General features: G+C 39.0%; 1 protein-coding gene across 1 annotated transcript in view; it reads left to right on the forward strand.

Moving 5' to 3' along the window:
• Positions 1 to 12781, forward strand: part of CELSR1 (cadherin EGF LAG seven-pass G-type receptor 1) — a 2549932-nt gene that overhangs the window by 1728271 nt on the left and 808880 nt on the right. Inside the window, exon 7 of the mRNA XM_044088384.1 lies at positions 293 to 456. Coding sequence (XP_043944319.1) covers positions 293 to 456 — 164 coding nt within the window. The remainder of the gene's footprint in view (positions 1 to 292; positions 457 to 12781) is intronic.

Raw genomic sequence — 12781 nt, forward strand, 5'->3', positions numbered from 1 at the left:
TAATATTGTATGGACATTGTAAATGTAATACCTCCTGAACGGCGCATCACACATTTGTGTATAGTCACAGCACATAATATAATTTCTACTTTTATCAACATTAGTGAAGGTTGTGACCAGAACCTTAGATTTGTATGCATAACCATTAATACTATTTAATCTGAAACGATGAAAATTTTTTGTAGTCCTGTTTATTGTCTGAAGTGCAAACTGTAAGTCAGGAATCTTGTTATTAATGATGTTAGTAAGCGGTACATTGCTGTCAAGCAGTTACTTCTGTGATCTCTTTTAGGTCCTTAGATTTGACTGGCCCTTTGCTTTTGGGAGGTGTCCCAAACTTGCCTGAAGATTTTCCTGTACGCAACCGTCAGTTTGTAGGCTGCATGCGAAGTCTGACCATTGACAGCAAACCCATAGATATGGCTAGTTTTATAGCCAACAACGGCACTGTGTCAGGTATGCAAAACTGTAGAGCTGCTTTTATTTGAAAGTGAAAGCCATTGACAGACTACTTAAGGTGTTGCTAACTGCATGCTTTCTCAGCAAGAATATTTGCACATAATTTGGTAATCTTCACTTTTGTTTGAATTTTTAAACAGTGAATAATTTTCATATTGAATGCATTTATCTTAACCAGCTTGCTTGTTGTTTTGTATTACACACAATCAGAAAAGAGCATATTGAATTATAGAAGTCCGTCCAGAATGTATTATTTTTATACGTATCTTGATTGCTACATTTTTTTCACTATTCTTCTAATCTTTACTGAGCTTTTTCCTCCTAAAAGCAGCCATGCAGCTAGCTTTATCTGGTAATGTAAGATGTTTCACACAAGTCATCAGTCATTTTAGCATCAGGATGTGCTCTCCTTTTTAATTAAGAGCAGTTGTAGCAGATGACAAACACATACACACACATATACATTTTAATAATAAACCCCCAAAATTTGCCTTGTGCTGTTTTAAAAAGTCTGGAGTAATGCCAGCAGTATAAGATGAAGATGCATCTAAAGCGAAAATAACTTTGCGTGCAATCTCAAGCTCTATGCCAGCAGCCTTGAACTCGTCTGCCCTCACATAATTACCTTGTCATTCTATTAGACCAGACAGCACATGAATCGCTCTCCCTGTACCCTGACAAGAAACTGAGTGGTAGTGAACAGGATTTAAGCTTCTAGAGATACTAGTAAGTAGTCTGGTTGTCCAGTCTTCTTTGATGCTGGAAAATGAGAGCAGTTTGGATTCTACCCTTTCCACGGACATTTTGATTCATATACCATCTCTAACATTTCTGTGCAGCTCTTTGGTTAGTGCAGTTAATTGGTTATTTCACAAGATGAGCAACTCCTTCCACTGCTGCTTGTATTTTTGCTACAGCCTTTTGGCCATCAATAACATGTCATCAGCAAGCACTGTCATTCTATCAATCCAGGAGGAGAGACCCTTTTGTAAAGAGGTAGTGCTTTGGAGAATTTTGCCTTGAATTACTTATGCATTTCATGTTTTTACTGCTGTTGCTGAGATTGTTTTAGGATGCTCTTTCTGAGTTTGCTGAAATGTGCAGGTTTCCTCTTATAAGTGAGATGGGATAGATCTGTGAGAGGATACTGCTTTAATTTTCATGAGCATTCTGTAAGGTGGGTATATACCCGCGGTGGTGGTGCTGCGGTAGTGTTGTCGCCTCACAGTAAGACGCTGTCCGGTTCGATTCTCAGCTAGAGCGTCTTCTGCGTGGAGACATGCGTGAATGGGAGTACATTCGTTGAAGGTTGTGCGTCAAGCCTGGCAAGCCAGTACGTAAAAATCAACTGCCAATCATAAGCGGACTGGAGTTCCGCTGTGGTGACCCCTAACTGGGAAAAGCCGAAAAGACACAGATTCTGTAAGGTGGGTGTTTTATTCTTTTCCTCCCAACCCCCTTTTGTCTAGCTGGTCCATTTGCTTCCCAAGGCCACAACATGAATCTCTTTTAGTAGTGAGCACATTTAATTTTTTTTATCCTTCTAGTATAGTGCATCTTGTATTTTCTTGTACTTGGAACTCACTTTGAGCAGATTTTTGATACACCCCTTAATGTTGCTGTGAAGAGACTTTACATGAAGTAAGAGAGAGGGACAGGGCTGTTTAGAAAGCGTGCCACTTTGATAAGTGAGGGGATGTCCTCCACAAACAGCCAATTGCAATTCCCCTCCCTACACCTCACCCAAGTGTGTGTGTGTGTGTGTGTGTGTGTTTGCATATAAGGCTGTGGAGAAAAGAAAAAAAAACTTGAACTGCCCCTGTTGGGTGCCTGGGTAATTATGTCTTTCTGTCAACTGTCACCTGGAGAAAGGAACAAATGGGTTGATGGACTTAGAGAAAGTCCAGTGGTTGGCAGGCAATGAGTGCAAAAAGCTTCAAAAAATGGGAATGCATCAGAAATTATTATTGTGAATGATTAAGCAGTCCACTGTTTTCTGAGAGAAAAGCATTACCTTGGATTTGGAGATGCTGGTTTACATCCCATGTGCTTCACATCCTGCAATGAACTCCTCCTGTACACTCTGGCCATCATGGTCACTTGAACTTAATAGGACAACATAGTTATCTGCAGACAACAAAAGTGATACCCTGACATCCTCAAACTGGATGCTTTTCAAACCCCGAGTATATTTTGATAGCCTGTTCATGAAATCACAGTGTGTGTGGTACAACAGCACACTCAACTTTGGTGTAGAAGGCTGTGAATTCTGTTCCCACTCAAGTTTGATCAGTTGCTGACACTGTAGTGCAGCATAAGGGGGGGGGGGGTGCTGCGCTCCTGTGTATGCCACCCTTTGAATGAGATGTTAATCTTAAGCTCCGTCTGCTTGAGTTGGTGGTAGCACTGGTGGATGTTAGATGCCGCAGCACCTGGTGAAGAGAGTAGAGTAAGTTTTCCAATGCCCTGGCCAAATTTCCCCTAGTAAATATCACCTTGGGTCTCCATTTAAAAGAGGCTTCTGGCCTAGTAAAACTAACCTGGTCAACAAAGGCTGGATAGATAGATAGATAAATAAACAGGAGTGGAGACAAGGCATATTTTTTTTATCTTATTTTTTATTAATATAACTTTGGTTACATTAAATTTCAAACATATTTTCATAAATAAATAGATGATTTGAAAACCATTCCTAAACTTGATAACTGGTAAATAGCTACACTATATACACGTTATGTATACCATATAAATAGTTACATACAGTAAGCTCTTTTATATGTTTGAAAGAAATCCATGTTTGTATTTTATATGGTCATTTTTTCACACATCCAGTAATTTTTGAATTTTTCTTAGTGACTGAAGATAATTAATGAATGTCAGTCTTTCTTTTTTGATTTCATATTCATTGTTGGAGACTGCTCTTAACATAGATGTACATTCTTCAAATTAAGGAGAAACATTTTATTTCCATCTTTTAGTATAATGGTCTTTCTTGCAATTGCTAGTATAGTACATAATAGGTAGTACTGATTTTTTTATGCTGTTAGGTTTTGGAGAGATGAAAAGAATCAGATCCTTTGAAAATGAAATTTGTCTTTTCATATTGCCTGTAAAATAGTAATGTTTTGCCACAATTACAATGTAATAGAAAAGTCATAGAAGATAAGAATCACAATCTGTTTTACAGTTTTCCTTAGACCTCCAACAGCAAGATTTATTTACCGATTTTTGCTAACTAAGATATGTGGTGAATAAAAACAACGTTGCTTCTTTTTCTTCCTAAAAACATAAACCACCTCAAATCTTCCTTCTCCATAATGTCCCTCCACAATACTCCTATCTCAGTCGAATCCAGCACAAAGCTACTTGGCATTACCATCGACTTTCAACTAAAATTTGATGGTCACATTAATAATTGCATCAGAAAAACCCACAGAAACTAGGACTCCTATATAGAAATAAATTCCTTACCACTGAAGCCAGGATTACTCTAACACATGCATACCTTCTTCCTTGCTAACATATTGCTCTCAAATACTTACAAATCTGAACTCCACACTACTTACCAAGCTAGAGTCAACCTAGCACAAGATAGCAAGAGTCGCAGCACAACAAACCTATAAATCCCCTAAAATACCTAAACTGGATTGACCTACCTCACCTGCTTCTCCAGTCTCAGCTCCAAATCATACACCCCATTCTAGATCAGCTTACTTTTTGTCCAGGACTAACATCCCTCATCTCCTACTCTTTCCCAACAAGGCATCTCTGGAGCTCATCCCAAGCCCTACTAAAAGTCTATAAACCCAAGTCAAACACTGGGTGTGGCACTTACAGCTACCATCCTTCCATTGCTTGGAATAAACTCCCACTTGAAATCAGGACCCTCACACACCCCAAGCAATTTAAATCTGCCACCAAAGAATACTTTAAAAGCCACTGGACTTGCCATTGTCCTCATCCTCCATAAACACAGCCAACCCATATTGTTTGTTTGTTTGTGTCTTTCGGCTTTTCCCGGTTAGGGGTTGCCACAGCGGAACTCAGGTCCGCTAATGATTGGCAGTTGATTTTTATGTACCGGCTTGCCAGGCCTGACGCACAACCTTCAACAAAGGTACGCCCATTCACGCATGTCTCCATGCAGAAGACGCTCTAGCTGAGAATCTAACCGGACAGCGTCTTACTGTGAGGCGACAACGCTACCACAGCACCACCACCACGGGTCAGCCAACCCATATTGTAATCCATCTAAATCTGCCTACTCGTCTATTTCCTCACATAAATCCCCCTCTCTCCCTTTTTCTTTTCTTTTCTACTCTGTTTCTTCTCTCCTTACTGCCTCTTAGTCTTGCATCCTATCTCAAAAAACACTTATTGCAACTGTATAATGAAATTTGTAATACTTAGTATAAATACCTAACTCACCTTGCTTCTCGTGTAACTTCCTATGCATTTGTACTCAAATAACACCAGAACATTTACCTGTTAACTACATTTGTTTTATAGACTAATGGAGTTTTTTATGACTACTGTATAAATGTAATTTCCATTGTATACTACCTCTTTGTTATATTGTTAATATGTGTTGTACTCATGGAGCTTTTTTCCCTGGGCCTCCACTGAAAAAGGGCCTTTGTCTAAATTGGACACTCCCAGTCAACAAACGTAAAATAAATAAATAAATCTATTCAAACATCTCCAAATAAAACTTTTACAAGTCTGGACAAAAGAAGCGTTTCCTACTGAGTTTAACATTAATAGTTTATCTTGATATGAAAGAGTATTGGTTGTATCTTGTAATAGGTGTTTCCATAAGTTATTTAAGTTTGTTTTATCATAATCCTTTATAAATTAGAAAGAATGGAGGAAAATCCTTTATTAATGTATGTAATATGACTAAGTTATTAGGTTTGGAATATTATTTAATTGTAAACTTCAACTGAAATTGTCTGACACATAAGACTTTGTATCTTGAGCCTGGATCTACTCACTATGGTCATGACAAAATTCTGATTGAATTTTTAACAACAAATTTCCCTTATTAAAACAATTGTACCCTCCAACAAATTCCTTTTCTTCCCAATTCCGTATGTCTACTTAATCAAAATGTATTTAACAAATCTTTAGTAATCTGAAATAGAATCAATAAATGAAACCAATCTCTATAATATTGGCAGATATAAGTTCTTATATTTTAAGAATTATGTTAATATATAAAGAAGTAGTAGGCGAGTACATGTTATATAGTGTGCAGTTGCAGAAAACATACAATAGAAGATTTCCTATCATAGTGTCCTTATGTGAGGGGATTTTCATTTTCTTTGCATCAAAAAGTAATCTGTGTAAAGTATTCCAGCTATAGTGATACATTCTATCAAATGTATTTAGAACTTTTAAATACTCTGCTTTGACATAGGCATCCAAGTCTGGAAATTTTATTCTTCCTTATCTCAGCCCTTTTATGACTTTTATATGCAATTCTAGGTTTTGTAAAAGCCCATAAGAATTTTAATAGTATACCATTGAATTTACTTATTTGTGATTTGGAGGGTGGAATCACTGTCATATGTGGATGTAAATTATTTTAAGCCATAAAGCAATTTTAATAAGTTGAAGTCTTTCCTTAAAATTGTATACATGTGTATTCAAAATCTGAATTAATTTGTTAATTTTTAATACTTTTTCATAATTAATGTCTCTGTCTTCCAAAATTTCTCCAAAATTAATCCAAGCTGTTCCATTTCTATGGACTCTGTATCTAGTATGTTTTTTTTTTCCAAAATTTTAATTGAAGGTAAATTATTATTGATTAAAAATTAGTTTTATTAAAATGAAGACCTGAATTTTTTCAAATTGTTTCATATTATGTAAAATGTTATTTAGATTAATTTTTGGCTTTTTTACTCTCCATTCCTGGGAACCAGTATATGTTCACCAAGGTCCAGAGTTTTCATTAAATTCTGTTGTAATCATTGTAAATAAACCAGTTTGGTCCTCTTGTTTTAATAAGATGTTTGTCATCTCATTTTTCCTCCAGAGAATCATTGTTGTTGTTCTTTTAAATATATAAGTAGATTGGAAGAGAGTTTCATGATCTGAACATGTTAAATGTCTCTGTCATTAGCTCTAATGTGTGATTCTTGAAGAATACTACTTGTGTATTTAAATTTGCCTTTTTAATATGAGTATTTAGACCATTTATATTTAAAGAAAGAATATTCAGTTTTGTTTTATAAAAATTTAAGTAGTTAGTTTTTTAAATGTTCTTATGAAATCTGCAATGAGTTTTGTTAACTGTAGTAGTGTTTTGTATATTTTCCAGTACTCCTTTTTGTTTTAAATGGCTGCATTGTTTGAAATGAGTCAACCACCCTGGACATTCTTAAGTTAAACATATGCACAATAAAGAGTTTTTGCAAAATAAGAAATTTAAAACAAACAGAATACTCAAACTATTGATGCACACTACCCATGGAATCCATTACAATTCCATGCTCAATCAAAATTTCTGGTTGAGCTAATCTCTGCTAACCTAGCGTGACCAATAACTATATGTAGTAGAGATGATGTAGATTACTTCTTTAAGTAACTGTGCAGTTTAATGAAATATGAGAAAATGTGTTCTATGAATTTTCCCATACATATAATGTGCTATCTCTTTTAACAGTCGGAACAATTCTATTCATATTGTCTTGTGTATAAAGAGATTAGTTCTTCAGTTAATAACTGATGTATAAATTAAAATCTATATTCTTATACAACGTTAGTATTGGATACAATAAATATGTTGTATTATTTCTCTATGTTTCTTAAATATAATGTTATTTCTGCATTCAGTGTTATCTGTCCTCTTATATGTGTGCATTTGTGTGTGTGTGTGTATATATATATATATATATATATATATATATATATATACATACACATACATACATACATACATACTTTATTGCTATTTAATGTTTATTAATGTTAAATACATGTGGTTTAATAAACAGGGAAAATTCATGTTACATACAAATCAAGTAACTTAACATCTTTTTCTAAATGAAAATATATTTCATTTTACAACTTTAATAATAGATAGCCTGGCATTAAACTAATTTCTTAGAAGTTTATACATAAATTTAATATGTTGTTATATTTCTGGAATATTATGTATAAGTAGTTATTGAGATTAATATTTCAGTAATCCATTAAAACTCATGATAGTTAAACAAATATTAGTTTCAAGTTCTAAATGATGTAGTTTTGTATATTACTCAAATTTCATACCCTTTTACATTAAGAACAAAAACAGGGTAAAATGATTTAGATACCAAAATATCAGTTGATGTTTAGAGCTATATGTCAGTGTAAATATTCCTACCAGATTCTAAATACATATTGAAAATGCAATGCTTATGCAAATATGATAACTCAATAATAATTTATTTTTTGAGTAAAATAATAGACCAATTTGTATAGATGTGTACTTCACTATTTTCTCTTTAAACATATATAAGTATAGAATTATAATAGAAGATCAATATATCAGTTATCATTGTGAAGCCTGTGCCCTGGCCCAGCAATCAAGGAGCCTCAATCCTCACCACTAACACCAGTGAGGGGTGTCTCATATAGGAGGAGAGGATAACAAATACACAGTAAAGTGCAATTTCCCTTAAGAGCACCCAGAGATAAAAATCAGCCCGGGTCTGGTCGCTCCCTTGCTCTCCAGGTCCCTAATAAGACTCCCCAGTGGCACAGCTATAGGGTCCAGATCTTAGCCAGCTGGGCAGGCTAAAATCTTCAGCATCCTCTCTGTCCAATCAGTGCCTTGTGTCCCTGCCCAAGTAGCTGACACACACACACTTTGAGATAAGTTTATACAACCACACAGACACTCCTGGGAAAGGCTGGCACAGGTTCTCCAGCTGTGCCCCTTTTACCCAGATTATACTGTAGAAATCACTACCACCACCCAGCTAATAATTATCAGCTACCCAAAGGCCCTTAAAAGGACATCCAGTTATTACTGTGCAATATTATTATCCAATTGGTAGTATAACTAAACAGTCAAGGCTTATTAGAGCGACTTGGTACAGGATCCGTATATACATGCAATGTACTCTTAGAGCTTAACTTATCTCTACGCAAAACAGCCACAGTTGAAAGGTTTTAAAATATTTGATAATAAATAATAAAAACACAGTGCTAGTCAATAGTTCAGAGATCACAGAGAAATACTTAAAATAATTCAGTAGTACAGTTCTGACATCACAGAAAAACACTTAATAGCTAGAAACTAGAAAGATTTGACTAAGAGAAAATACACTTCTAAAATAACTTGCGTCTAGAACACAGGCAATGCTGATGAGTTGGATGGTCAAGGCAAAAATGCTTAATAATCTCTGTTTTTAAATTCACATGCTGATGAGTTGGATGGTCAAGGCAAAAATGCTTAATAATCTCTGTTTTTAAATTCACATTCCTGGTTCCCATTACAACATTCTTCACACTTCCCTGGGTTCCCAGGCTAACAGAAAATGCATTTACATTCTTAACATCTCCTTGTGTTATCTTGCAGCTGGTCAGGAAGCAGAGCAATAAAAATACATTTGCATGTTTAAATCTAACAATTTAACTCTTGGTTAAAACAATAGAAAGAATGTCTTCATGTAGACAAACTGGAGTCAATTTTAGATCAAAGGGTTGCAAAATGTTTTACTTGGTCAGCTTTCTGCCAGCAGAGTGCAATGTTACCTTTTTTGCAGTTCCACATCTAATAGCAGATGTTAAATTGTCCATCTCGCCTTCGTTCTTGCTGTTTGGGTTCTGAGCCAATCCTCTGCTCCGACCTGGCCATCTTCTATAGCTCGAGAGTTGTTAACTGGCTCGAGGCTACCCCTTATCCCAGAATGCCCAGTGTCAGCTACCCAGATCTCGTTTGCCGCTTCAGCTGCAAGGTTGCTTCATTACTGGCTCAGGCTTAGTATAGCTTTTTCTATTATTATAATTGTTTATTCTAAAAAAATTTGTCAAGTTTTTTTATCAAGTTTTTGTCTAGATATATTACGTTATCCCTTATTGTTTTTTTGTGTGTTGTAGCTTTGTTGGCCGTCACTCCATAACTCGCAGGCCTTCTGTTTCCCCTGAACTCGTTTAAATTAGAGAGTTCTCCCTTCCTCTCACCCACCCCCTTAGGATAGCTGTTTAAATTAGAGGCTCTCCTTTCTGTTCCTTAACTGTAAAAAAAAAAAAAAAAAAAGTCTGTTTGTTTCTTAGTTTTGTAGTATAGCATTTTCTTATTGTGGTTGTGGTTGTTGTTACTAAAATGTCTAAAGATACCAAGGTATCTGGCTTCGAAAAGTGTGACTCATGTTGTCAGAAAATGTCTCTGACAGATGGACACACTAGTTGTGTATATTGTTTGGGCACTGTTCACCTGCAGGACTCCTGTTCTATATGTCATGCTTTTAGTCCAAGGGTCCTGCAAGAGCGCAAAAACAAATGAATCCTTCGGGGATTATTGAAGCCTTAGGATTCTCCGGCTAAAAGTACTCAGCCAGCGAAATCCCCTAAGTCTGTTAAGCCGTCTGCTCCACCTTCGGAGTCGACTACTTTTCTTGACCAACCAAGTATGTCGGTGGCGGCTGGCACCGACAAGGCAACTCCTCAGTTGGCTCCATCTGCTATTTCGGAGCCATAAGAGACTGAGGTCTCCGTCCTTAAAGTCCATCCACTTGGCACCTCAGTCACCCTTGTTGCAGTGTGAATGTAGCCATCATTCTTCCCACTCCTCTCGATCCTCTAGATTATCGGATCATGATGTGGGGAGAGTAGCAAGTAGGTTGCTTAAGTCTCCGGCACTGGCAAAATTACTGTCCAGCCCACCTCAACAGGTATCGGCTCCAACTGCCTGTATTTCTGTTCCTCCTCCGACTACATTTAGCTCGGAGCCGGAGACCATGGATCCGCAGGTAGTAGAACCATCGGTGCTGATCATCATCTCTCCTTCGGTTCCAACGTCGGCTGCAATTACCTTGATTGCACCTTCTATTGAGGGATCTGGGCGCCGGGGCGCTCTCATCGGTTCCGAGGGGGGAGTGGCATTGGACCCTAGTCTGACCCCGTTCTCCCCCTCGGAGCTTTGGTGCAGGTGAGCTCTGCTCCAACATCAGCCTTGGAGCCATCACCCTCGATGCGGAGAAGGACTCCTGTTTCTTTGGAGCCAGAGCTTTCTCTCCCTAGATGTCGGGATGCCTACGAGGTCATGCGGAGTGTGCTGTCCCCCGAAACAGCTCTGCTGCCAGCTCCATCGGTTCCTCCCCCCATGGTGTCTGTTCCAACCTCTACTCCTCCTCCAGACCCCAAGTGTAGGGAACCTATGTCCCAGGACACCCCATAGGTGATCCCTCTTCTTCCGAAGCCTCCCCTGAACACTCAGAAGAGCCTCCCCGGAAGTAGAAGTGCAAGAGGAAGCACATAGACTCCCCTGAGTCTGTCGCCTCAGATACAGACATGGATGAATCGGAAGGGTCCCCAAGGTCCCCCTCTGAAGATGTTTCCTTTTCGGACATCCTTGAAATGCTTAGACAGAGGAGGGACTGGACTTCCCTAGCCCCTACCGAGGATAAGTCTGTATACCTGGACGCATTTGGTTCCCGACCTTCCACCTCCTGGGTATCTCCTCCTTTCGATCCACTCATGTCTGTAGTGGCTCGAAAGACTTGGTCAGCTCCAGATTCTGTGGAACCTACTCCGAGGAGACCAAACAAATTTATTACAGCCCCCCATGAAAATCAATTCCTCTCCAATGATGTGCCTGTTGATGCCATGGTGGTAGCAGCAGCCACCAAGAAAGAGTTAGCAGAAACCTCTTCATCTGTTCATCCTCCAAACAGAGAGTCTCGGACGATGGACAGATATGGAAAGCGAATGTTTGCTTCAGCGACCTTTTCAATGAGGTCCCTGAACTAACTATGCCATTTTACACGTCTTCAAAGGGATCTCCTGAAAGAGCTTGGAGATACCCATCAAGATCCTACAGCTGAGGGATTACCATCCAGAGTAGCTTCTCAGCTTGCGACTCTTAATTCCATAGTCAACTCCTCCATGAGGCTGATTTCCTGTGCAGCTAATGGAGCAAGCAGAGCTGCAGGGACAGGTGTGGCTCTAAGGAGACATGCTTGGATGCGGCTGTGTTATTTTGTGGAACCCTTTTGAGCGTCCTTCACCACTACTCCCTTTGATGGCTCCTTTCTCTTTGGTCCTCAGGTGAAAGACACGTTGACCAGGTGTGAGCAGGAAGGCAAGATTCTCTCTGCCGTGGGAGTCCATTTTTCCACCCCTTCCAGACCTTATCCCAAGAGTCGGAAGAGCGGAAAGATGTGGTTCAGAAAATCCCAGGGACCCCTGCCTGACACACGTGGTGATTTTTCCCTCAGGGGCAGAGGGGGAAACAACAATAACAGACACCACCCTCGTGGCAGAGGGGGACCGCAAAACCAGGGTGACAGAGAAACCTTCTCTGCCAAGCCCTTCCAACATCCCTGAAGGGTTTCCCGACTGCTCACCTCTGGAGGCAGTTGGGGGAAGACTTACGCTGTACCCAAAAGCCTGGCAAAATATAACAAGAGACAGATAGGTACTATCCATTATATCCGGAGGATACAAAATTCCCTTCCATCAGTCCCCCATAGAATCAGAAAAGCCCTTCCCAGATGTCCCACCCAATCTAAGGGATCAAGCAGTCACAGAAGTTTCAAGACTGCTAGAAAAAAGAGCCATTCAAGAAGTCCCCGCTGACCAATTAGGATCCGGAACTTACTCAAAATTCTTTTCAGTACCAAAAAAGACAGGGGACTCGAGACCAATACTGGATCGCAGCTAATTGAACAAATCTGTACAAAAAGAAAAGTTCCGGATGGTGACACTGCAGTCCATTTTCCCTTTTCTGGGTCAGGACAATTGGATGTGCTCGATAGATCTTCAGGACGCGTACTACCATATCAAGATGGACAGGCGCTCCAGGAGATTTCTTCGCTTCCAGGTAGGGGCCAGTCATTACCAGTTCAGAGCTCTGCCCTTTGGTCTCACCTCAGCCCCAGGGTGTTCTAGTGTATGGCAGTAGTCACGGCTCACCTGAGGCGTCAAGGATGCCAGGTGTTTCCCTATCTAGACGACTCGCTCCTGACTGCTACCACCAGGCATCAACTTTTAGAGGCACGGGATTATACAATCACATCATGCACTCAACTAGGCATTACAGTAAATTTTGAAAAATCTGCCTTGTTTCCCTGTCAGTCTATCACATACATAGGAGCAGAATTAAACA

Source organism: Protopterus annectens, chromosome 11.part0, assembly GCF_019279795.1.
Source record: "Protopterus annectens isolate FY-2018-M chromosome 11.part0, PAN1.0, whole genome shotgun sequence".
Classification (NCBI taxonomy): Eukaryota; Metazoa; Chordata; order Ceratodontiformes; family Protopteridae; genus Protopterus; species Protopterus annectens.